General features: G+C 44.3%; 1 protein-coding gene across 1 annotated transcript in view; it reads left to right on the top strand.

Moving 5' to 3' along the window:
• The first annotated feature begins 5873 nt into the window (after positions 1-5873).
• The window catches only part of sec11a (SEC11 homolog A, signal peptidase complex subunit), a 56556-nt gene continuing 36302 nt past the window's right edge, over positions 5874-26127 (top strand). The window contains exons 1-2 of the mRNA XM_060922982.1: positions 5874-6075; positions 6418-6527. Of these exons, the coding sequence (XP_060778965.1) occupies positions 6025-6075; positions 6418-6527 (161 nt within the window). The 5' untranslated portion in view covers positions 5874-6024. The remainder of the gene's footprint in view (positions 6076-6417; positions 6528-26127) is intronic.

Below are 26127 nucleotides of genomic sequence, written 5' to 3'. Positions count from 1 at the left end.
CGTCAGCCTACGCCGGAACCCATGGACAAAATCTAACATTGACAGGGGCCTGGGTCTCCTCCAACCCATCCTTCAACACTGACAAGGGCCCACGGACATGGTGTGCAAAAACCAAATCATTGGGACTAAAACCCATACTGTCTTGTACTACCCCCCGTGCTGCTAGCAATAGCCATGGAACACCCTCCTCCCAGTCCCTCCCCAATTCAAGGCAATAAGCCCACAGAAGAGACTTAAGAGTAAGATGAAAACGTTCTAGGGCCCCCTGGCTCTGGGGGTGATATGGGCTGCTCAGTTGTTTAACATGAAGTTGTTTTAAAATGCTGCGAAACATCTTGGAGGTAAAGTTGGTACCCCTGTCACTCTATCACTCTTGGTATACCAAAAATTGAAATAAACTGAGTAAGTGCTTTCACAACCGCCTTAGTGGTAATACTACGAATAGGATAAACGGCAGGATAGCGTGTTGACTGACAACAGTTAACAAATAACTGCATCCTGACTTGGAAGGGGGCAACGGCCCCACACAATCAATAATAAGGTGTTCAAAAGGCTTCCACACAGCTGGAATAGGACACAAAGGTGCCGGCTTGATAACCTGATTGGGCTTTCCAGCCAGCTGACAAACATGACCGGTCCTAACAAACTGGACAACATCACGTTTCATACCTGGCCAATAAAAATGTAGTAGCAGCTGCTGGTACGTCTTACGGATACCAAAATGGCCTGCCACACCCCCACGTGCCGTCTGCAAGACCACATCCCGAAACTGCTTGGGCACCACAATCTGTACCACAGGATTCACAATTTCCCCATTACACTGTGTCCACTTATGCACCAACAGGTCATTCACAACAGCATACCCACTTGCTGCACTTCTCATCTCTTCTGGTGACAACACCTCAGAGAAAAACCCAGCCAACTCTTCTTTTTGAGCCACCACCACCTCTTGAGTGAGGGTAGGGGGCAAAATGGACAATTCCAACCCCACAGTCTTTATCCAAAATCCCCAACTTATTGCTTTCTATGGCCCGACTCATAGCACGTGTAACTGCGCAAGACACAAACACATCAGGGAAATCAACAGCACACTGATCTGGATCTAAAGGTGCTACAGGCTTGATGTTTACTAGAGGTGTGGGTGAAGCCTCAGGCCAAGCCAACCCCCCTGCTAAATTATTCCCCAAAATAACCTGAACACTAGGGCTGTAACGATACACCCAACTCACGATTAGATTCGTATCGTGATTTTTGACCCACGATTCGATACGCCCATGATTTTTTTAAAATGTTTTTTTAAAATAGTAAATTTGACTTAACATTTACTTACATTAACTATTTAATAAATAATTCAGACCACTGCAGAGAATGAGTAACATGTATGCAAAAATGAACAAATGTATCCAAAGATTGTTTTATTTCTCAAAATACTGTTGAGCCGGAAGCTGTTTTTTTCGGTTCTGAAAAAGTCATTTTTCCAAATCGTGTAAATCCATTAAGATTTTTTTTGGAGGGTGGCTCCCTCACTGTTTCACCCTCATAGGGTGAATGATTTTCTGTGATCGCGGAAAACAGATTGAAGTTACGGAATTTTTATGGTGAAACGTTGCTCGCGTGTCAAAATGTAACTGCCGCAGAAGGCTTCCGCCCAAGCAGACATGCCTTCAGTGTTGCCAGATATTGCTAACGTTTTCCACCCCAAAATATGTTCAAAACCAGCCAAAAAACACCTAAACCTGCCCAATCTGGCAACACTGCATGCCTTTCCGGTCAAGTGATTGTGATTGGCTTGTGGCACACCTAGCCAGCCAATGAGCTGCTTGTTTATAGATTCGCTCCCCGCGTCGCAACCAGAATGGCAACCGCTTAAAAGAAATGAATGCTCTGCCAGTGGCGAATGTGGACGTTGCGTGACTCGCAGAAGATTGTCGCAGGTCGGCGAAAAAACGACTTACTAATAGATATAAAAAAAGTAATTCAAGTTTAAAATGCAATTTAAATAAAAAGTATTCATAAATTTAATTTTGGAAGCACCTCTGTTTTTGGGCTGAGGAGAAGTTTGAAAGGGTGTACCGCGATTCTGCCTTCTTGTATCGCGATACGGATCGTGGCTCGGCGTATCGCGATTTCGATACGCATATCGTTACAGCCCTACTGGACACCCTCTACAGGCAAGGATGAACGCACAGCCAATACCACCTCCCCATTTACCAGGTCTGACTCGAATACCACCCGATGTAACGGAACCGAAATTGTATGCATCTCAATACCACAGATAAGAACACATTCCCATATCTGATTGGCCTGAAAAAGGCAAGACTGATTGGAGCACAAAAGATTCCAAGGCGCCGGTATCGCACAATATATTAACTGGCACTTTTACGTCACTACCAATTAAAGACACAAATCCAGCTGTAATAAAGGGTCCATAAACTCCACCTGTCACCCCCCTAACCACATCAGTGTTCTCACACCCCCTACCAAACATGGAACCGCCACACAATGATTTATCAGAGGACAGGCGTGGTGCTGCACACACTGTAGGCTTCACTGGAGAATTTCCACGTGTTGATCGCAGCATGGGACATTCATTTTCCAATGCCCCTTCTCCAAGCAATATCTACAAATATCTTGTAACTCTGGTTTTCTCCTATCAACAGGATCAAGTCGTGATCCACTCAAACGTGGAAAACAGACATCAACTCTTGCATTCTCACACTGCCTATGTGCCAAGATATATTTATCAGCTAAAGTGGCAGCTTCAATAGCAGTTTTAACATTTTGTTCATCAATATAGATGGCAACCCGCACTGGGATGATGTTTTTAAACTGCTCCAATACCACTAAATCACATAGCTTTTCAAATGTATCAACCTTTTCTGATGTTCGCCAGCGAGTAAAAAGTGTGTTCAATTCTCGCACCACCTCCAAGTGTGTTTGCCTATCGTTCTTCCAACAGTTCCTAAACTTCTGTCTATATGCTTCAGGTACCAACTCCTAAGCCTTTAAAATGCCATCCTTCACATCATACCTCTTACGCTGTACCTCACTCAAAGCAATAAAGGCTTCTTGTGCCTTGCCCAAGATTACACTTTGTAGAAGATGCGATCTGAATCTGTCCACTTATGGTCCACAGCCAAAATTTCAAATAAGGAAAAGAACATATCCGGATCTTCCTCACTAAATTTGGGTAGTAACTTAATCATTTGACAGGTTCAATTAAACGGCAAAGGCCCTGGTTGAGAATCCATAGAGCTACCAGCACCCCCCCGACACTCTTAGGCGTTCCTGTTCTATCTGTAATTTTCTATACTCAAGCTCTCTATCCTTCTCCCGTTCCACCCTATCTTTCTCACGTTCACATTCAAGATACTTCTCACTCCAACTACATCAACAACTTAACCTGTTGATCGTAAGTTAGGGATGACGAGACTGGAACATGAAATTCCGCTGTCGCGCCACTTGGCGTTAAAGAAACAGACTTGGCCGGAATTATCCCCTTACCAATAAGCCCATCCTCTACTAATTTCAACAACTCATCTTTTCTAACACCCTTAGGAATCTTCAATTCCATATTAAGTGGTCAATCACCGTAAACAGCTGACCTTTCTTCAGTGCCTTCAACCCCACAGCAGACGGGACAGCCAAAAACTCATCAAAAGATTCCATTTCCGACCAAACAATTTTAACAGGGTTACCAAAATCAAGTGCAACAAACAAACAAACAAACAGCCAACTACTCAGAAACACTAATCAAAAACATGCCCACTAAGCCAAAATGCTATATCCAATATCATACCAACATCCACCGCGCCACCCGCAAACTACCTCTCTCACAAAACAAAAAACACGTCTGGACACTAAAGTGGTTCCCTGACACAACGAAGGACTACAACTTCAGAAACCTGGAACAGCCCTGCATCCAAGCACATTTACCTATTTCTAAAGCCTACGTCTTCACATGCCCCCGCGGTTGAGCCACATACGGCCCCCCCTGTTCAACATGCCACACAAGAAAAATAAACTTGAGCGGTCTTACCTACGGCAGGGTGTACACGTTGCTCCTCAAATCCCTCTTTAAAATTTCTCTTCGCTGCAGCAGGAACCACCAACAATTAAACAATTACTTACCAGACGTGTGTTCAAAAAAAAAAAAAAAAGACGCCAGCCAAATTAATCCAAAAGGGAATCCCAACACTCGTCACCACTTAACCCAACCAATCAAAACGCTACAGGGGTTTCCCCATACTCACGCAACTACATGAGCACAAACAGACAGATAATTCTGATACAAATATCACAAAACTAGAACGGTGTCCCAGAGAGAGGAAAAAAAAAAAAGTCTCCAGACAAAGGACGAGCCCCCATATGTTAAGACTGCCTGGCTCAAGGCAGTCTCAACATAAAGGGATACCACACCATAGCGTCAATTAGACCAAACATTTATTTACATACATACAAAATGTCAGCAATGAATAAGATAAAAGTGTAATACGCATATGCAAAAGTATGCCTACTATTAAAAATAGATCATAAACCGTCTTCTCAGGAGGGAGTGATAAGCCTAGCACCGCAAGTCAAGACTGAGAGAGAAGGGAAGACACCCAGTATCTTTATACTGGCCTCAATCAGGAAGAATGCACCACACCTGTATCACACACTCTGAAAAGAAACAAGCACAAACAGGAGGGGGCGTAGCCCAAACAAGCATTAGTGCAGCCGATCGTAACACGTTAGGATTAGCATGGTAACATGCAGAGTTCACATGTTTGCTGTTAGCGAGTTCGCCTGAGCATAGCTGTTAACATGTCACCCTCAGCGTGTTAGCATGCTAAAAGTTAACATACTAGCCGTTAGCATGATAGCTGTCAGCATAGCTTTAAAATGTTAGAATTTTAACAAATAGCATGTTAATCATTAGCATGTTAGAATGTTAGCATGTTATCTATTAGCATGTTAGCTAATGTTAGCTAAAAGTTAACATGTTAACTTTTAGCATGTTAGTATGCTGTTAGCATGCTAATTGTTAGCATGTTGGCATTAGCATGTTGGCATGTTAGCTTTTAAGATGCTAGCATGATAGCTGTTCTGCTACAGCTCAGCAAGCACACTGCATTTTCTCTGCGGAAATGCAGTCTAGTTTCAGTTTTTCTCTTACAGTGTACCTTTCTCTTTCATATATTTCTTCTTCCTTTATTTATATATATATATATATATGAAGTTTGCATGTTCTCCCCGTGTCAGTGTGGGTTTCCTCCGGGTGATCTGGTTTCCCACCAGTCCAAAGACATGCTGGTTAGGCTAACTGGTGGCTCTAAACTGACCGTAGGTGTGAGTGTGAATGGTTGTTTGTCTTTGTGTTAGTCCTGCGATGACCTGGCGACTTGTCCAGGGTGTATCCTGCCTCTCACCCATAGTCAGCTGGGATAAGCTCCAGTTTGCCTGCAACCCTGTACAGGATAAGTGGTTACAGATCTCATATATATACACTCACAGCTGAAATATACGTCCATAGCCTTTGACCTGATGATTTGTCCAGTTCACTGCTGCATATATAGGCATTTTTCTTCTAATTTTTCTCACCAACTACATACATTACTTGTCCAATTTTGTGTAGCTTCCAGCAGTCTAAATAACAGTTCCGCTCTGCTATAGGAGTGGTAAGATGGCGGCCAGCTGGCTTTCACTCTGACGAGCCTTTGCTTATATAGAGCTCATTGGTTCCCAGGAGATGGGCTGCTTTTGAGTTGCCTAGGTTGGAATGACGTCAATTTCGACCTCGGCGTATTCGACATTCGAAGTCGAGGGAAGGAACCCGTAGTTGAGAAGACTGGCCTAAGTTGATAAGTAGGAATTTCAAGTTGATGGGCCGTTTTCTTCGGCTTTTACTGGTTGGAGGTTGGGAATTGCAACTTGCATCCGCGAGTCAAACGCAGGAAGAGTAGTCGTATAATTTAGCTTTTTTTTTTTTTTTAAGAGACTGTTTATAATTAAAGTGATAAGTTTATATATTTCTTTGACGAAATGCTGTCTTTAGACTTTCTCGATGATGTTCGGCGAATGAATAAGCGCCAGGTGGGTACTCAAAAGATTCGCTAACGGAGCATTGATACGCTGAATGACTTGGAACACGTCAGCTCAACAACAGATCAGCGCCGAAATCTAAACTCCGCTGTATAACGTATTTTAATCATATTTAAATGATTGGTGGCTAAAATTGTGAAACTTCATATCCATACAAACATCACTTGAAGCAGGAAGTTAGCTTGCTGACTATTTACCTTACAAGTGGATTGATAGTGTGCCTGAACGTTATTGTTTGTGAGCCTAATTTATAACCATGTGAAATGCTGAAGGATTAGCCGATGCTCTTTGTCGTTATATGAGTGCTATAACTGACACTGATGTGCTTTTCAGCTGTACTACCAGGTACTGAATTTTGGTATGATCGTGTCTTCGGCCTTGATGATTTGGAAAGGCCTGATGGTTGTGACTGGAAGTGAAAGCCCAATTGTAGTAGTTCTCAGGTAAGGACATTTTAACTATTTTGAATACCTTTGATGATTGTAGTCCATGTTGCTCCTGCGACAAAGGTGGCCATGCCTATGACCTGAATTCCGTATATGCCAATATGTTAAAGTCGTTAGGGTAATAACACACCAATATGTTTTCAGTTAACATATTACCGACTTGTGCAATACTATCTGGGTAATACTGGTAATAATACCTGTGCAATACCACCTTTGTAATACACTTATGTTAACTGTATATCTGCAAACCTGTTAATTTATGCAAATTTGTTAATTTTTTTTATCTCTAAATTTGTAGTTTATTTCTTTTATACACTACCGTTCAAAAGTGTGGGGTCTCCCAGACAATTTTGTGTTTTCCATGAAAAGTCACACACTTATTTACCACCATAAGTTGTAAAATGAATAGAAAATATAGTCAAGACATTTTTCTGGCCATTTTGAACATTTAATCGACCCCACAAATGTGATGTTCCAGAAACTCAATCTGCTCAAAGGAAGGTCAGTTTTATAGCTTCTCTAAAGAGCTAAACTGTTTTCAGCAGTGCTAATATGATTGTACAAGGGTTTTCTAACCATCCATTAGCCTTCTGAGGCAATGAGCAAACACATTGTACCATTAGAACACTGGAGTGATAGTTGCTGGAAATGGGCCTCTATGGACCCTTTTCACGTGACGTCACGACAAATGCGGCCGCCATTTTGGACATGTACTACCAGTAGTTTACCACAGCCAACATTGAGGAACGGCAGCAAAGAAAGTGTTTATTTTCAGCAAGACTTCCATCATGCCACTATATTGTTGTGCACCTGGATGTAGTAACCATCAACAAACAAGGCAAGGGTTATCATTTTATCGGATCCCGGTAGATGCTGACCGACGGAGAAGATGGATAGCGGCATACCAACGCTTGTGTAGTGACCACTTTGTTGGAGGTAAGACGAATAAAATTAGCCAGAAAAGGCATTACATTGCTGTTAACATTCCATTCTAGTTTACTGTAATTATGACCTGGCAGCTATTTACACCGGATCCAGTGTAAATAGCTGCCGGAGCCAATGTCCGAGGTTCCGGAGCGCGCTCTGGCCGGCCGCAAGCTAGCGCGCTCCGGAACCTTGGACGTTGGCTCCGGCAGCTATTTACACTGGATCCGGTGTAAATAGCTGCCAGATCATAATTACAGTAAACTAGTGTAGCGAGAATAGCGTGTGGGTGGAGCACAGAGGACGGCAGGACAGGGATCAAGGTTCTCACAAGGCTTTATTGCCGAACTTTTCAGTCTAACAATATTTTAAAGTAAGCAGGCAGAGACACACACACACACACACACACACACACACACTGTCAGCTCTGCCGGCGAAGAAGCTCCCTTCCGCTCTCCCTTTCCCTCCTTAAGTAGGGCGGTTTACTGGGGAGAACACACACAAAACGCAGGTTAATTACACTCAGGTGAAGCGATTCTGCCACTTACCTTCCCCAACTCCGCCCTCCTGTCACAGACCGGCGCTTGACCACGCCCCCGCTGCCACATACCCCCACCGCCCGACTCAGGCTGGGCGCCCATCCGGCCCGCAGCCGACTCCCCCCCCCCTTGACGGGAGAGGAAGTCCGCCACGACCATCTGCGCCCCCGGCCTGTGGACCACCTTGAAGTTGAAAGGTTGGAGCGCCAGATACCAACGGGTGATCCGCGCGTTGGCATCCTTCATGCGGTGGAGCCACTGGAGGGGCGCGTGGTCCGAACAGAGGGTGAAAGAGCGCCCCAGCAGGTAGTAACGGAGGGCGAGGACCGCCCACTTGATGGCCAGGCACTCTTTCTCAATGGCGCTGTAGCGCCCCTCACGCACTGACAGCTTCCGGCTGATGTATAACACTGGGTGGTCCTCTCCCCCCACCTGCTGGGACAAAACGGCCCCCAGCCCTCTGTTCGACGCATCCGTCTGTAACAAAAAAGGGAGAGAGAAGTCAGGGGAGTGCAAAAGTGGCCCCCCACACAGTGCAGCCTTTACCTCAAAGAAAGCCCGCTGGCACTGCTCCGTCCACTGGACCGGATCTGGCGCCCCCTTTTTAGTGAGGTCAGTCAGCGGGCTGGTGACGTCCGAATAATTAGGTATAAACCTACGATAATAGCCAGCCAGCCCCAGGAACTGTCTCACCCCCTTTTTGGTCTTGGGTCTCGGGCAGGCCGCAATCGCTGCTGTCTTATTAATTTGGGGACGCACCTGCCCGTTACCCAAGTGGAAGCCCAGATACCATACTTCCACCTGCCCAATCGCACACTTCTTCGGGTTGGCAGTGAGCCCCGCCCACCTCCGCGACCTAAGGACGGCCCTCAGGTGTTGCAGGTGCCGCTGCCAGTCATTACTATAAATAATGATGTTGTCTAGGTACGCAGCTGCGTAGGTGGCGTGGGTCCATCAGCCGCTGAAACGTAGCGGGCGCCCCAAACAGCCCAAACGGAAGTGTGACGAACTGGTGTAAGCTGAACGGTGTGGAAAAGGCTGTTTTCTCCCGGGATAATGGAGTCAAGGGGATCTGCCAATATCCCTTCGTCAAATCCAGTGTCGAGTAAAAGCGAGCCGTGCCTAGTCGATCGAGCAGCTCATCAATACGAGGCATTGGGTACGCGTCGAATTTAGACACCGCGTTGACTTTTCTATAGTCCACACAGAACCGGACCGAGCCGTCGGCCTTAGGAACTAAGACCACCGGGCTGCTCCAGTCACTGTGGGACTCCTCGACGATGCCCATTTCGAGCATGGCCTGAAGTTCTTCCCGAACTACCTTTTTTTTGTGTTCGGGTAATCTATAAGGACGGCTCTGCACTACCACCCCCGGGGGTGTCTCTATGTGGTGTTCTATGAGGTTAGTGCGACCGGGCAGGGGCGAGAATACATCCGAAAACTCGGCCTGCAACTGGGCGACCTCCGTGAGTTGGGTCGGGGAGAGGTGGTCTCCACAGGGGACCGGAGAGGTACGAGATGCCAATGTCCCTTTTTGGATCTCCGGCCCCAGCTCCGCCTTCTCCGGAACTACCGACACCAACGCCACGGGGACCTCCTCTTTCCAGAGTTTTAACAGATTGAGGTGGTAGATCTGTAGTGCCCCCTCCCTGTCCGTTCGCCTAACCTCATAGTCGATGTCCCCGACTCGCCGTGTGACCTCAAAGGGTCCTTGCCACTTGGCGATTAATTTGGAGCTCGACGTGGGCAACAGGACGAGTACCTTATCTCCCGGAGTGAACTCTCTAAGGCGTGTGCCCTTGTTGTACAGGCGGGTTTGCCGTTCCTGGGCCTGGCGCAAATTCTCCTGAGTTAGGTGGGTGAGCGTGTGGAGTTTTGCGCGCAGATCCATAACATACTGAATTTCGTTTTTGCTCTGTGAAGGTCCCTCCTCCCAATTTTCCCGCAGTACATCCAAGATGCCGCGCGGCTTACGCCCATATAATAATTCAAATGGGGAGAACCCCGTGGAGGCTTGGGGGACCTCTCGCACTGCAAACAGCAAGGGTTTGAGCCACTTTTCCCAGTTACGTGCGTCCTCACTTACGAATTTTTTGATAATATTCTTGAGGGTGCGATCGAACCGTTCAACTAAACCGTCCGTCTGTGGGTGATAAACGCTGGTGCGGATCGGCTTAATACCCAGTAGCCCATACAGTTCGCTCAGTGTTCGTGACATAAACGAGGTGCCCTGGTCAGTCAGAATCTCTTTCGGGATTCCAACCCGGGAGATGACGTGGAAGAGGGCCTCTGCAATACTGCGTGCTGAGATATTGCGAAGAGGCACCGCTTCCGGGTATCGCGTTGCATAGTCCACCAGAACCAATATAAAGCGGTACCCATGTGTTGACCGGTCTAATGGCCCGACGAGATCCATCCCAATTCTTTCGAACAGGGTCTCGATTAATGGTAGGGGGCGCAAGGGCGCTTTTGGAATGGCCGCTGGATTTACTAACTGGCATTCGCGGCACGCCGTACACCACTTACGGACGTCGCCGCGAATCCCCGGCCAATAGTATCGGGCCATTATCCGGGCGAGTGTCTTATCCTGCCCGAGGTGTCCAGCCATGGGATTAAAGTGAGCCGCCTGGAATACCAATTCCCGGCGGCTCTTTGGAATTAACAACTGGGTGACCCGCTCTTTCGTCTGAGTGTCCTGCGTCACTCGGTATAACCTATCCTTCAAAATAGAAAAATAGGGGAAGGGCGGGGTGGCGTTCGGCTGGAGCGTTTGACCATCGATTACTCTCACTTGGTCAAACGTGTGTCGCAGAGTCTCGTCTCGCGATTGTTCCAGTGGGAAATCCGCGAGGGATTCCCCAATAGAAAGAGGAGGGGCCGGGGGCTCCTCACTCTGTCACGGAGATGACGTAGACAGCTCTGCGACCGCCGCTCCAGCCAAAGCGACACCGGGACCCTCCCCTATCAACCGGCAGGACCCACTCTTTACTAGGCGTGCCATCAAACCCCGAAATCCCGGCCAATCAGTCCCCAAGATCAAAGAGTGGGTAAGGCGAGGATTAACCGCCGCCTTCACTATTGATTTTTCCCCTCTGAAATATATGTGGACCGACACCAACGGGTAGCTGTGAACATCCCCGTGCACACACAACACCTTCACTCCTTGTGCTTCCCCCAATGCCTCGTCTTGCACCAGGCTTTGGCGGATTGAGGTCTGATTGCAGCCTGAATCCACCAATGCCTGATATGTAGCCCCTTGTACACTTACCGGTATGCGATACGCTCCGGCCCGATCGAGGGCAGCCTCTGGCGCGTCGGGGATCCGAACCACCGCCCCCACCTCCATCGCTGCACACTGTTGCTGCAGGTGGCCCGGTTCCCCGCAGCGCCAGCAAACCAGCCCAGGCCTTCCCTCTGCAGCTGTGTTCTGAGGCTCACTCACCTGAGGGGGGGAGAGACAGACACAGAAGGGAGAAACGGGAGGGCACCACGGGTGCGGCGGGCCGGCTGGGGTGGAGCCGGCCCTCGCCTCCGTGGTGGGGGAATGGGGCGAGGACGGGACACGGGAGGAGGGGGGAGAGAAAGAGAGAGAGAAGAGGAGAGAGAAGACGATGTCGGTGGTTGTCCTGCCGCCGGAACAGCCGCCAGATGATCCTCCGCCAGTCCCACGGCCTGATCCAGCGACGCCGGGCGGTGGCACTGGACCCACTCCGCGGTTCCGGCTGGTAAGCGGGCGATGAACTGTTCTAGCGCCACCTGGTCGATGATTGATTCCTTCGGCGTCGCGATCTTCGGCCCTCAGCCACCGCCAGCAGGCGTCCCGGAGCTGCTGGCCGAACGCGAACGGGCTGCCGACTTCCTCCATCCGCAGCGCGCGGAAGCGCTGGCGCTGCTGCTCCGGCGTGCGCCCCACGCGCTGGAGGACAGCCCGGCGAAGGTCAGCGTAGGCCAGCCGGCGATCGGCGGGGAGCTGTAGTGCGGCCAGCTGCGCCTCTCCCGTCAGGAGGGGGAGGAGGCGCGCCGCGTGCTGCTCCATTGGTCACCCCGAGGCTTCTGCGACCTGTTCGAACAACGTGATGAAAGCCTCGGAGTCGTCCTGCGGGCCCATCTTAGTTAAGGTGAGGGGAGACGGGCCTGCGGTCGGGGCGCTGGTGGACCCCGCTGACGCGAGGAGACGCCGGAACGCCTCTCGATCTTCCTGTTGAGCCAGCACCAGGGCTTCGAAGCGGCGCTCCTGCTCCTTCCGAAGCATGACGAGTGCCTGGTGCTGGCTCTGCTGAGCCGTGGCGAGGGCGTGGACCAAGTCCGCGAACGGGGAGGATTCCATGGGGCTGCAGGACTGATGCGCCACCGTTTCCCGGGTTTCGGCACCACTGTAGCGAGAATAGCGTGTGGGTGGAGCACAGAGGACGGCAGGACAGGGATCAAGGTTCTCACAAGGCTTTATTGCCGAACTTTTCAGTCTAACAATATTTTAAAGTAAGCAGGCAGAGACAGACAGACACACACACACACACACACACTGTCGGCTCTGCCGGCGAAGAAGCTCCCTTTCGCTCTCCCTTTCCCTCCTTAAGTAGGGCGGTTTACTGGGGAGAACACACACAAAACACAGGTTAATTACACTCAGGTGAAGCGATTCTGCCACTTACCTTCCCCAACTCCGCCCTCCTGTCACAGACCGGTGCTTGACCACGCCCCCGCTGCCACAACTAGTAAATAGTTTTCTGCATCTCACTCCTTTTTCTTTTATGTTTGTCGCCTTCCTCGCATTCAAACCGATTCGAGCCGAAGTCCACTACATGTCCAAAATGGCGGTCGCGTTTACAAAGGTCACGTGACTGAAAAGGGTCTATACACCTATGTAGATATTGCACCAAAAACCAGACATTTGCAGCTAGAATAGTCATTTACCACATTAGCAATGTATAGAGTGTATTTCTGATTAGTTTAAAGTGATCTTCATTGAAAAGAACAGTGCTTTTCTTTCAAAAATAAGGAAATTTCAAAGTGACCCCAAACTTTTGAACAGTAGTGTATATACATCATTTTTTGTATACTTGGTACTTTTGCACTATTCCTTCACTGCCTTATCTTTTTCTCTTTATATATTTTGCTGCTGTAACAATGTACATTTCCCTTTGTGAGATAATAAAAAGCTTTATTTTTTTCGCGGTCCAAATCCTGCACTCTGATTGGCTGGCGAGCAGGTCCGTATCCTATGATACGGACCCCAGTTATGGACCTCTGGCGACTCGCTCGTTCACAACAAAAAAACATGGTAGCATTTGTCAACTTTTTTTTTTTTTAATAAGATTATCAAAAATCTTAATTTTTGCCAGCATTTCTCAGGAGAATAGCATTAATTTTACAGCATGGATAGTGATAACGACAGTCTTCACAGTGAAGGCGAGTTCTACTACCCTGAGGAAGAAGAAATAAAATAAAACATTTCAGGAGAGAGCTAAAAACCTGTAATTTGCTAATGCCGAGCAAAAACATGGCTGAATCCTGAATGACTCAATTTGGTATAAATAGGAGACTACATAGGTGGCAAAATGTACTTTTTTTTTTTTTTTTTCCTGCCATGGAAGTGCACTTGTATACTGAGGAGGAAGCAATTTGCATTACAGCTGTGAATGAGGATTGAAAATAGCATTAATTTTACAGCATGGATAGCGATAACGACAGTGTTCACAGCGAAAGCGAGTTTTACTACCTTGAGGAAGACAAAATAAAAAACAAAACATTTCAGGAGAAAGCTAAAAACCTCTAACTTGCTCACGTCAAGCAAAAACATGGCTGAATCCTGAATGACTCAATTTTGTTTAAATAGGGGACTACATAGGTGGCAAAATGTAGTTGTTTTTTTTTTCCTGCCATGGAAGTGCACTTGTATACCGAGGAGGAAGCAAGTTGCATTACAGCCGTGAATGAGGATTCAAAATCACGGCTCGGCTTGGTTTTCCCTTTCAGGAGCTCTCGTTTTCTGTTAGAATTTGGTAAAGAAAAAAATAAATATATTATTTACCAGCTTAAGGTCGGGCCGTATGGTGAAATACCGTGACCTCGGCCTTGAATACTGACCTCGGCCCAGAGGGCCTCGCTCAGTACTTTCAAGATCTCACGGACCTCCCAGCTGGTAAATAACACCTATACATCATCTTCGCTAGCCTATCACTGTGCTACTCAGGTGAATATTTTGGTTTCCTGGAAACCTAGATTAAAATAAAAAGCGGTAGCTGAATGTAACGTGTTAGCTAGTTAAGTGGATTGATGCAGCATGCTATAAGGGAAACGAATGAACGAGGGTGATCTTGTGACACATCACATTTGCAACGCTGGCCAAGTTTAGGCCAATTTAATTCAAATTTACATTTGTAACTGCACAGCTGCAAAGACTGATTGGCCTTCATGGTGGATTTGCATTTCTTGCTGCTCCTTTTCTGCAGAATTGCGTTAATGATCCATTGTGTAATTTGGGGTTCATTCGATGTCCATTGATGACAATTGTATTTATTGTAATTTTCTTTTAAAAAATTACCTGTTAATGTAGACCGTGTTATAAAATCACACCCATTATGTGCATTCTTTGCTTAATTTAGCTTAAAGGAGATACGCAGAACCTTTATTTTTAAATACATTTCTGAGTGGATAGTATCTCCATCCTTGACTCTTGTATGCTGCATAAATGGGAATTTTAAAAATATATATTTTTGAGAGTTAAAATCGACCGCAAAGTTGGCATTCAAGCTGCCACACTGAGCCAGCCAGCCCTGATTGTGTGACGTCACAGCAGCAACCGGTTTTAAGGCCGAGGCCTTTTACAGCTATAGACCAAAGTCATATAAATAAATTTATGGTGAAAGTAAAAAATACCATTACCGAATTGCTCAACTAAGACTGATTTGAATTCGTTGATTGTGGGTTGACTTTCATTAAACAGGATAGGTGTTATAACTTATGCAACATGCATGCATTTTCACTGATAAAACGTAAAGGGCTCATTAAATAATCAGACGAACTGAGACAATCACATTCTGAAGCAAATTAAATAATCTTATACCGGTAACTTAAATACACAATACAAGTTACATGTATTAATCTAAATGCAGGTAAACAAGTAGTGGTGTTTTGTATCCAAATGAGCGTCGCTTCTTACCAGTCTGTGTTCTTGCTTCTTGAAGGCCGATCGTTTTGAAACGATCTGATTTTCAGTTGTTCGTTCAGTTCTCCATTCATTCGCTTCTTCCATGTGAGGGTGAGATATTGCTGCTGAGGCAAGCATGTCCAGTGGAGAAATCAGACCGCTGCTCCACTCATTCTCCATTTTCTCCATACTGAGTACTCCGCCATTACTGCTTGGCTCAGACAATTACTAAAACCTGGGACAGGACGTCACCGATTTTAGCAACAACCGCAAGTCTTTGCAGTTTGAACATTACATTGTATTCATGCCCCAAGAAACCCACCTTCTGTCGTGTTGCTGCACCCGCCAGCAACACATCTATGTGGCATGGTGATAAATTAGCTCAAAATGGAGGATCGGAGTTACAGTCAGCTCTGTGTTTTAGTATAGCGGAAATGGCGATGAGACTGATAGCCTTCCAGCTGCAAAGTCACGGACATCAAGGTCATGCACTCAGACCGTTACCTATATAAATCACTTTAATCGTAAAAATTACTATATTAGATTTATTGTTTACGCTTAACTATTCCTGTGCCATTCTTGAGGTCTCAAGGCATTTATAAACAAAAAGTGAGGCCATGGTTCTGCGTATATGCTTTAAAATTTGTCATGATGTTCCTAAACTGACTGTTTTTGCATGTCGATTTTTCAGTTGAAGGAGTCTTGGTTTCCAAAAAATGAATCAAAACCAAAGTCATCAACACCTTTTATTTATTTTTTTTGCATATTTCAAAAGTAAATGGATACTAAATACAATTTTAAATGGGTTTTCTCCTTTAAATATCTGAAATTGGTTTTCTCATTTTAAATATCGTAATTTATTAACGTTGAAGTTCTGTCAACTGTATTACTAACAGTGTATTTTGCACACACGTCATTTTCTTTTGAGGCAGACATGTTGAACACGCTGGGTGTGTTTGAAATGGAAAATGCTGCTTCAGCAGGATGTCTTAACAAAACAGCGAGGCATCAAGGACCATTTGAAACTGATTGAACTCTTGTTTCTTGTCTTCTATGATGCCTTCAAATTGCCTCCAGCTGAAAGCAACATCGATGTATTCTCAATGCTGCTTGTTACTCATAAATCTGTGTGGCAGCTTCCTCAAGCAATGGGGGTAAAAAGAGAACCAAATAAATTTGCTTTATATGATTTTGTGAGGCTGTGTTAGCCAACTAGCTAACTCTTTGGTTTAGTTACATGGTGTGCTGATGTTACTGTCAACGCTACTGTAAAAGGTTATTCAATACAGACGTCCTTTTTGGCCTTCAGTTGAAAGTCCTGCCTTAAGGCACAAAGACAACAAGGTAGCAACCTTCTGTTTCGAATGCAGCCACCATGGAATGTCCTTTTATATATAAAATTATCTATAAAACACACTGTCGATGACCATCAGCTGTGTTGCATACGTTATGGCTTACATTTTTTTAAATGATTTTAGTTCAATTATGCTCAAGTTTGTTAACTTGTTGAAGAAAATGACGTGGTCAACCAGGCAAGGCCTACCATTGAAATTATGGGTCAAAATGGGAAATGGTCAACTAGGGTTACTCATTAGTCTACATATATCACAACACGTTATTCATATGGGCATGCTTTCCCTTGGATTGCAGCAGTTTACAGGTCAGCGGCGCTGCGTGATGTCATATGTGCTTCTGCCGCCTTTTGTGTCCCCACTGGCTATATGATTCTCTGCAATGGTGTGCGTTCTTGATACTGATCCTTTTGAAAGACATGAAAGCTCTTCAAATTAGTCATCAATCTTTGGTTGGTTGTCTGAGAACGATTTAGAACCTGTAGCCATGGAGAAAGAGGTGGACGAATACGCAAGCTAAGTCACTCAGGAAGAAGAAGAGCAACAGCTGCTCAAGTGGTTTTCTGGAACCCAGGAAGTTAATACATGGTACAAATCATAGTTTATTTATTTATTTATTTTTTACTGATTTAGTGTTCAACTTTCACAGTTATGATAAAGCAGTGTCTCTTTGTAATTGTCATCTTGATAGATGAAAGTCTTCCGGATTTACCCGGAATTCCGGATATTTGACAAAACTCTTGAAAATCTCCGGTTTTCCGAATGGAGAAATGTATTTTTCGTGCGATCCCGTGGCTTGTTTACGTTCGGCGACAGGATGCCGCCATTTTTGTAGTCTCGCAGTGCTTGCTGGTGTGTACGAGACCTTATGCTTACCTCATGTCATGTGAACGAGATTTTATCACGATATTGTGCTTGAGAAAACGCGGTCTTTTGTGTACCTTTCAACTGTCTTGCTCAATAGAAGAGCCTTATCTATTGAAATGTGTTTACCGAAGCGATAATAATGTACAAACAAGTTGACAGGTCGGCGGATATCCATAGCATAGAAGGAAAGGTAAAGAACAAGTTCAAATGGTTGTGGCTAGAGGAGAAAGATGCAAACGGTGACTTTTTATCGGACTATGTGAGGAAAGTGGACAGGCCAGGATATGCATTATGCACGTGGTAAGTAATTTTTTCTTATTCTTAATTTGTTGTACTTGAGATCCATGTTGAGTTTTAGAAAACTGTGAATGAATTCTTAGTGACTTGACGTGACTGATAATGACACAAAAGTAGTTATTAGTGAGCGTGCATGATATTGTAAACCGTATCGGCGTATTGAAGTGTTAATGTGAGTAAAAAAAAAAAAAAATTGTTTGCTACCACATGCAGACAGCATATGGCAGATATGCTAAAAAAACTCAGGGAGAGGAAAAGGCACTGCCAAATCCAGCCTCTCAACCCAAGACAAGACAGTCCGTTCATAGCATAGCAAAAAATATTAAAGCCATTTGGGGAAAGCGCAAGGGAAAACAAAACAGCTGTAAGACTGTGGAACAACCAAAGAAGAAGAGGGTCTAGATTTAGTGGTGTCCGTTTCACAGCTGGTTTTCACTTACCCTAGCAGACTGTCGTCTTTTGGTTTTTACAAAACTATGAACTTTGCAGTGCATTCCATGTCTCACACGTACACTCTCTCTCACACACGCACGCGCGCACACACACACCACACACACACAATCGGTTCAAACCAGTTAAGTTTTAGTGCATTATTAATAGTTTGAAATCTTTAAAGTGGCATGATAATAAGAAAATATTTTTTGATAATAGATAATGTGGCTGATTTATCTTTTCTGTTCTGAATGAGTTTACTGTTACAATAAATATACTGTATGAGTAAGACTTTTGATATTGAATCAATTAAATTTCATGAAAGTGTGAACTATTTAATATCAGTTGAATTATTTTCTAAACATATATGCAGTATTGCACATAAGATGTGACAGCATCACTTTATGTAAGTTTTGACATACAATAGTGAAAATTCTGAATTTAGAACAATGCACTCTTGAAAATTACTCATTAACTAAGGGAATTAAATTTGATATTTGACATGTTAATAATTAATCAGGGATGAAAGTCTTCCGGATTTACCCGGAAATCTGGATATTTGACAAAACTCTTGAAAATCTCCGGTTTTCCGAATGGAGAAATTTATTTTTTTGATTTTTCGCGTTCCTAGACGCAGCGTAATACTTTGCATCGTCCTTGCATGGGCGCGGTCCTTAAATAGCCCAAACATAGTTCATTGATTAAAGACAGGTGTTCTTTGTTAATGTCGCGCGTGCCGGAGCTTGTTAGGCGTGCGCGCCAAGGCGCACCTTCAGGTGCACGAGCTAAGGCGCGCAGGACTGACACCGTTCTGCGCAAGCGCAACGCAATCGCACTAAAAAGCATGTTCAAGCTGCCAGTGTACTGTAGCTGCAGTCTTTTTAGTTGCAAATTACAAGTATTTCCTCATGTTAATTCGCCATGTCAAAACAAGCAAAACTTTCCTCCTTCTTTTGATGTGAAGAGAGGTAAGCAATTTATTATATATTTTTTTCATCAAAGTTGCATTTTGTGGTTTCGAAGCTAAGTTTTAGTGCCGTTTCTAGAACACAACATCAAGAAAACGTAGAAGAAACAGCAATAATGGAAGAGCCGGTTTCTGAGCTGCCTAAAACTAGCAATGGCAATTATTTTTTGTTACATAATGTACTCAGGCTGCCAGTCAGTGTGTGGACCCCCCCCCCCCGAAAAATCCTAGCTATGCTCCTGATTTACACGAGAAATTTGGTATTCATTGGTGTGTTTAAATTTACAGACCATACGAACTAATGTAAACAATTGGCTTCAACTCGCATAAATATGAATTGGAAATTTTTAGTTCACTTTAGCTTATGCAAACGCACAACTCTACTAAAAGATTGATAAACAAGGCTCAATATCCCCAACATTGAAACCTGAAAGCTTTAGAAACTCTAACAGACCTTTACTTTTTAACAGTACTGTTTTGGGATTTTGCTGAGTTTACCTTCAACTGTCTGATATTTTTCAAAGTAATGAACTGTGTAGCAGGAAAATCACCGCGTTTTCTAAATGCACTCCTGAAAATTACTCCTTAATTAGGGGAATTAAATTTGATATTTTTGACATGTTAATCATTAATGTACATGAAAGAAAAAGGCTTAAAAGTTATAACTTGTTTTAGTGAAAATAAGTACTAAAATGCACTAGAATGCAGGGTTTTGCGTGTTAAAATTTTTTCAGGGGACGTCCCCCCCCACACACACACACACAAAATCTTAGTTTGACCTTTCAAAAGTTCAGGATTTTTTTTCTTTGCTCCACTTTCATCTCTACATCTTTGTAACCTCACTTGGTAGACACAAGACTAAATAATGGCAGTAATTCGGCATTTTCACTTTCAGTACTGGAGATGGCAGGAGTGGATGGTGCGTTGTGCTATATGCACTGTGCGCAGTGAGCGCAGCCAGGAATTTGTTAGGATTCATTTCCAAAGCCAAGTTGCTCATAAAAACTACAACCTTTTCTGGTTCTAACAGTACCAGTTAGGACCATGTAGACCCTTTCTATTTTGTGCTACAACATTAAGTAGAGGTGTGTATGTGTTGGGGGGGGGGTCAATGCCCAATTACCGGTGTTTTATTTTTTATTTTATTTTTACTAAAATCACTATCTCTGCAACCAGAATTTTTTTTTTTCAAAATTACAAAACATATGATCATCTTGTGGTGTCCCTTTACAGAGAGCTGATTTTAAGGTGAATTGAACCTGTTTGAAATTTTAAGGTAAAGTCCCTACAATAATCACGGAATGGGCACAAAGGAAAAGGCCATTGCAAGATTAATTTGTAACTTGTAATTTATCACACTGTGATAAACTTCCCTGTGTATTTCTGAATCTTGTCATTGCCTTTTTGTCCATTGAAACACGTGTGACGTTATATTGCATCTGAAAGCATGATTTCAGTATTGAATGAATGGACACCCCATCCTGTTATCTCTCTCAACTAACTCATCGGGTTTTTTTTTTTCTGTATTTATAGGCTCTGAAAAATTCTCAACATGAGCAAAATGTCTGCTGTTCAGTTACAACTGTATCTTCAGGTAGCCTGCTATTAACACATCATTTCCATCAAATACTGCCTGTAAACAAAATAAACTGTCTAAACAACCTCTCTCTTCTCCTTTCGGTATTTCATCTGAGTGTGCTATAGCCAAAACAGCCGATGCATCTGTGTCCAGGACCGCCGACGGGGGGGGGGGACAAACGGGTATGTTGTCCCGGGACCAGGAATGGGGAGGGCCCAGAACTGCGCTCTCATGAAGTTGCGATTATTTCATTTCAAAATAGGGCTGCACAATTAATCAAATTTAATCGAAAATTGTGATTTTGGCTGCCACGATTAAATTAAATGAAAATCACGATTTATTTCCATTTAAAATGCGAGCTCTGCTGCATATCTGATCAAGCACTTTTTGACCAGTACTCCGCCAAACCATTAGGGGGCGAACCGACGCATGTAAGGTTTCATTACTCCGCCTAAATAAGCAAGCAAGCCAGCCAAGTGCGCAGAGCTTCAGTGCAGCGGTATCCAGTGTTGCCAGATTGGGCGGTTTTAAGTGCATTTTAGCGGATTTGAACATATTTTGGGCTGGAAAACGTCAGCAGTGTCTGGCAACACTGGCGGTATCTTCTTCAAGGGGTGATAGCGTGAGAGTAGGTAACAGATTGAGCGTATTTAGCACTGGAGGCAATGTTGTGACCTGTTTAAAGCCAGAGCATGTTGATAGGCTGGTCTTTCTAGCTAAAAACTTGTAGGCCTCAGTATAATGCTATGTAATTGGGGGCCAAGCAGCGAAGCTGCGCAGGCACCCATAGGGTTTCTACTGTTTCTTATTATTCAACGTTCTTCCGCCTCTGCAAGTCTATGGCAGCCCATAGAACCGTCTGGTAAAAAGTTGGGAAATTTTGCACACTGATTCTAGACAGTCTCAACATTCCTCTCAGCAAATTTCAGGGCTCTACCTCAAAGCCTCTAGCGCCACCAACAGGTCAAAGTCGCAGGTACATTTCTGCTTGTAACTTTTGAACCGTTGGTCGGATTTTCAAAAACTTGGTATCCCTGTAATCCTTGGGCCAAGATAAATCCAACGCACCCTATGACGCCATTTTGAATTTTGTGAAAATCAATTAAAATGCTACTCCTCCCTCAATTTTTGACCAATTTCTCCCAAACTTGGTACATAGCATAACTGGACCAAGCCGCACAAAAGTTATGCTCAGTGTTTTGAATTTCACAAGCGTTTGGCCATGGCAGCCAATCAAATTTGGCTGTGCAGACACGAAACAGGAAGTGTGCTCATATCTCGGCTGCCCTTTGGCGTATCTTAACGAAACTTGGTGGCATTATGCCCCACCCCTCCAAAAAGGCCCACAAAAAATTTGGAACAAATTGGCCGCTAGGGGGCGCTATAACTAGGAAAAATTACTTTTGGCTCATATCTCATGATGTGTTTTGGGTAGAAACAAAATTCCACTATCTCTGGAATCCTTGGGTCAAGATGAATCCATCGCACTCTATGACGTCATATTCTGCCTTGAGGATTTTCCGCCATTTTGAATTTTGTTAAAATCAATGAAATTCTATGACATCCCATAGAACCGTCTGACGCGAGGTTGTGAAATTTGGCACACTGATTCTAGGCTGCCTCAAGGTTCTTGTCAGCAAATTTCAACTCACCACCTCAAACTCTCTAGCGCCACCAACAGGTCAAAGTTGGAAGTACATTTCTGGTTCTTACTTTTGTACCGTACGTCTGATCGTCAAAATCTTAGTATCGCTGGAATCCTTCGGTCAAAACGAATCCAATGCGCCGTATGTCGTCATATTCCACTCGGTAGATTTTCCGCCATTTTGAATTTTGTTAAAATCAATTAAATTGCTACTCCTCCCTCAATTTTTGACCAATTTTTCCCAGACTTGGTATATAGCATCATTGGACCAAGCTGCACAAAAGTTATGCTCAGTGTTTTGAAATTTTAAAACTGTTTGGCCGCAGCAGCCAATGAAACGCAGCTGCGAAGATGCCAAACAGGAAGTGAGCTCATATCTCGGCAGCCCTTTGACGTTTCTTAACCAAACTTGCTGGGATTATGCGCCACCCCTCCAAAAGGGCCCATGCCAAATTTGGTACACATTGGCCATTAGGGGGCGCTGTAACTATACAAAATGTGTTTTGGCTCATATGCCATTGAGCTCATATCTCAGCAGTCTTTTAGCACACACACACACACACACACACCTAGTACATTTGAAGTAATTTCAGCCATCACATTCAATCAAATTTGATGGTGAAGCCGTCGAACAGCAAATTACCTTGTATCTCAGTCAAATGATGGTATATCGACATGAAACTTCTTGTGGGTGCTCGTGACCATCTGTCTGGCCCAAATGCATTCTGCTAGCCTGACGACTAGGCTCATATTCTGCTTGGCCCCCACATTGCTGCTTGCAGCTATATTTGTTGCAATTGAGTTTTCAGTTCCTTCATCCTTTGGTAATTTCTTGGATAAATTTCATTTATTTGTCATTTGGAAATCAGAATTTCTCTTTTAAATTTCATTCTGCACTGAAAGCTGTTCATATTGTTTGTTTGAATATAGTGAAATAAAATTTAAGTGATTTCCCTAACCTCAAGAATAATTGTGATTAATTAATCGTGATTACAATTTTGATCAAGATAATTGTGATTATCATTTTTTCCATAATCGTGCAGCTCCATTTCAAAATGTGTTGATTTGGGGGAGAAATGTGCTATATTTGCATTCAATAAATGATTTCTAGATCTTTTGCCTTTATTGTCTTTGAAAAAGGCGTCAAGAACCCCCTACCACCCCTAATGCAAAAATGGTTTGGTCTGACTTTTTTGATTAAGGGGAAAAAAAACGACATCGTTCGATCATAGCGCTTCGACAATCAGCGTGCATGCCATTTGCCAACATGCACAAGTCAGGAGCACAGAAAAGAAAAGAGAAAAAGAGAGGAAGAAACCAAGAGACTCAGGGGCTCACTGCATAAATATTTTAAAAAAGATTCGGATGATGCAGCAGGTACTAGCAAAGGCAGTGGGGCAGCTGAGCCAGGTAAGACACAGCCAACTTTTTCCAGCCCCGTAAAGTAACCCCAACCAAGGCACGCGTGGCACGCAATTCATGTTACAAACGAGGGGAGAGCAAGTCACACTGAACACCATATCAAACGCACAGGGCATTGAATCATTTCATAACCACAACGGCTTAATAACATTGTGTTTCATATATCTGATTGAAGCTAAGAATATTCACATTAGCCTGCAATAATAACATTGTGTTTCATATATCTGATTGAAGCTAAGAATATTCACATTAGCCCGCAATCATATCCCGCCGTTTCTCGAGCGGTGTGTTGTTCTCTGCTTTTCACACTGGACAGTACGCACGCACAGTATACTATGTTTGCCCCCAGCCCTGCCCGAAATCCCCCGTCCATCGCTGCTCCTTCAAGAGCACCCCAATCGCGTGATTATAGTAGACTATCCACGAGTTTAGGAAGGCATTGCGGGGGCTGTCGCATGCAGGCTTGGGGCGTAACGGAATACATTTAATGGCGTTGGGGGGGGCCATTCAGAGCATTTTGTCCCGGGCCCAGCCAAAGCTGTCAGCGGCCCTGTCTGTGTCTACTGTATTACAAATAGCAGCTCCTCCTTCAAATACTGCATCAGGCACAAGCAGAAACAGCCTTTCCACCTTCTCCAACTACAGCATCTGAATTTTAGTAAAAAAATAAGTAATGGCAATTGCCTACTGACTCCCCTGCCATCTCCACACGCACGTGCACACACCTGTACTTAATGTTGTAGCACAAAATAGAAAGGGTCTACATGGTCTTAATTAATGCTTTTAAAACCAGAAAAGGTTGGTAGTTTTAGAACAGCTTAGTTTTGGGGGTGAATCCTAACAAATTCCTAGCTGTTGCGCACACGCTCACTGCACACACTGCATATGGCACAACGTGCCATCCACTCCTGCCATCTCCAGTACTGAAAGTGCGTGCTTAATTACTGCCATTATTTAGCCTTGTATAAAAATTCAGAACTGCTATCAGTGAAAAGGACAAGATTCAGGACAACTAATAAATTCAAGCAACAGGTTAAACACAAGCTTGACACTTCCTGTGTGGTGAGCTCTTTGGGATGGCGCTTCTGACTTTTTTTTGTTTCCAGATCATAGGAGCTGCTCCATGTACCAGACCTGGCTCAAATCTTTCTATGTGAATCTACCTCACAAATTTATCTTTTTCAAAATGTATGGAGCAGATGCCAAACTGTCCTGTTGGCTTGGAGTTTGCCTCTTTTTGTCCGTACAAATCGAACCCATTCATTCCGTAAGTATTTTGCCGACTTTGGGCTTTAAAGGTCATAGGCAACGGTCGGTGGTGAAACGTAGAATTATCAACTTTATTGTCTAGAAGAACGACCCAAAAAGCTAATTCAATCTTCCTGGTGTCTAATTTGCACCCTAAAATTGAATAAAATGGTTAAAATATACTGTTTTGCCCAATTTCCGGAGGTTTGTTTGCATCTCACTTATGTGCACTTTCACCACCAGGGGACAGTCGTTGTGACGTCATTCAAGCCAAACAGACCGAGAGCAGCTGTGTTTACTTGCGAACTGAGCACACGTGTACGAACTTTGGTCGTGAGAGGTTGTGTAAAATGTCTGAAAGCGATAGTGATTTTGAAGTCGTAACTCTCCAAATTAAATATCGAGAGGTGAAACCATATATGTATGAACCTAGGGCCGTTGCGAAGCAATTGGTGAATGTGGCTCACTGGTTTGACTGTGCAGCCTCGGAATCGGACAGCAAGTCGGCTGACTCTGATCGCGGTGACCCCGGACCTCAACAAGACTCGCGCCCAAACTATTTATCCTGGTAGTTATGATAAATTCTTATTTTCATCGTAATACTAAATAAGAGCCCTTTTGAAGAATAATTAAACCGCCCTCCCTAGTGGATATAGGTAATGATTATTTGACAGTGTGCAGGTAGGCCACATTAGCCTGCCATCTGCGGTATTATACTATTTATAGCCTACTCTAAGTGAGGAAATATCCCTTTGTCTCATTTCCACAATGATTGTACAGGGTCCCTCAGGATTCTTGACTTGTCAATTGCAAGCAAAAGTAAAAATGTTTACCTCTAATCTTTTCCTTTTTGCTTGAGCATTGCTGGTCTGTTTCTTCTTTGACTGCTTGATTTTGTTTCATGCACACAATCCACTCTCTGCCTTGTCTCCTTTTTCGGAAAAAGCCAACCCGCTCGCTCTGCCTGTTCTCCTTTTTTCGGAAAAAGCCAGCCCGCTCGCTCCATCTCTTCTCCTTTTTTCGGAAAAAGGTAAAAACTTCTTCCTGAACTGGTCCCGTTGTTACAGTTCACTGCACAACAATAAGGCATGGTTCTTCTTTGGAAATTCCCAAACGCACGTTTGCACTCAGGCCGAACGGCAATGCAAGTAAACGGAAGTAGCTAACAGTAACTA

The sequence above is a fragment of the Neoarius graeffei genome, chromosome 6 (assembly GCF_027579695.1).
Source record: "Neoarius graeffei isolate fNeoGra1 chromosome 6, fNeoGra1.pri, whole genome shotgun sequence".
Classification (NCBI taxonomy): Eukaryota; Metazoa; Chordata; class Actinopteri; order Siluriformes; family Ariidae; genus Neoarius; species Neoarius graeffei.
The sequence above is the reverse complement of the archived record's forward strand: the minus strand, read 5'-3'. Positions and strand labels throughout refer to the sequence as shown.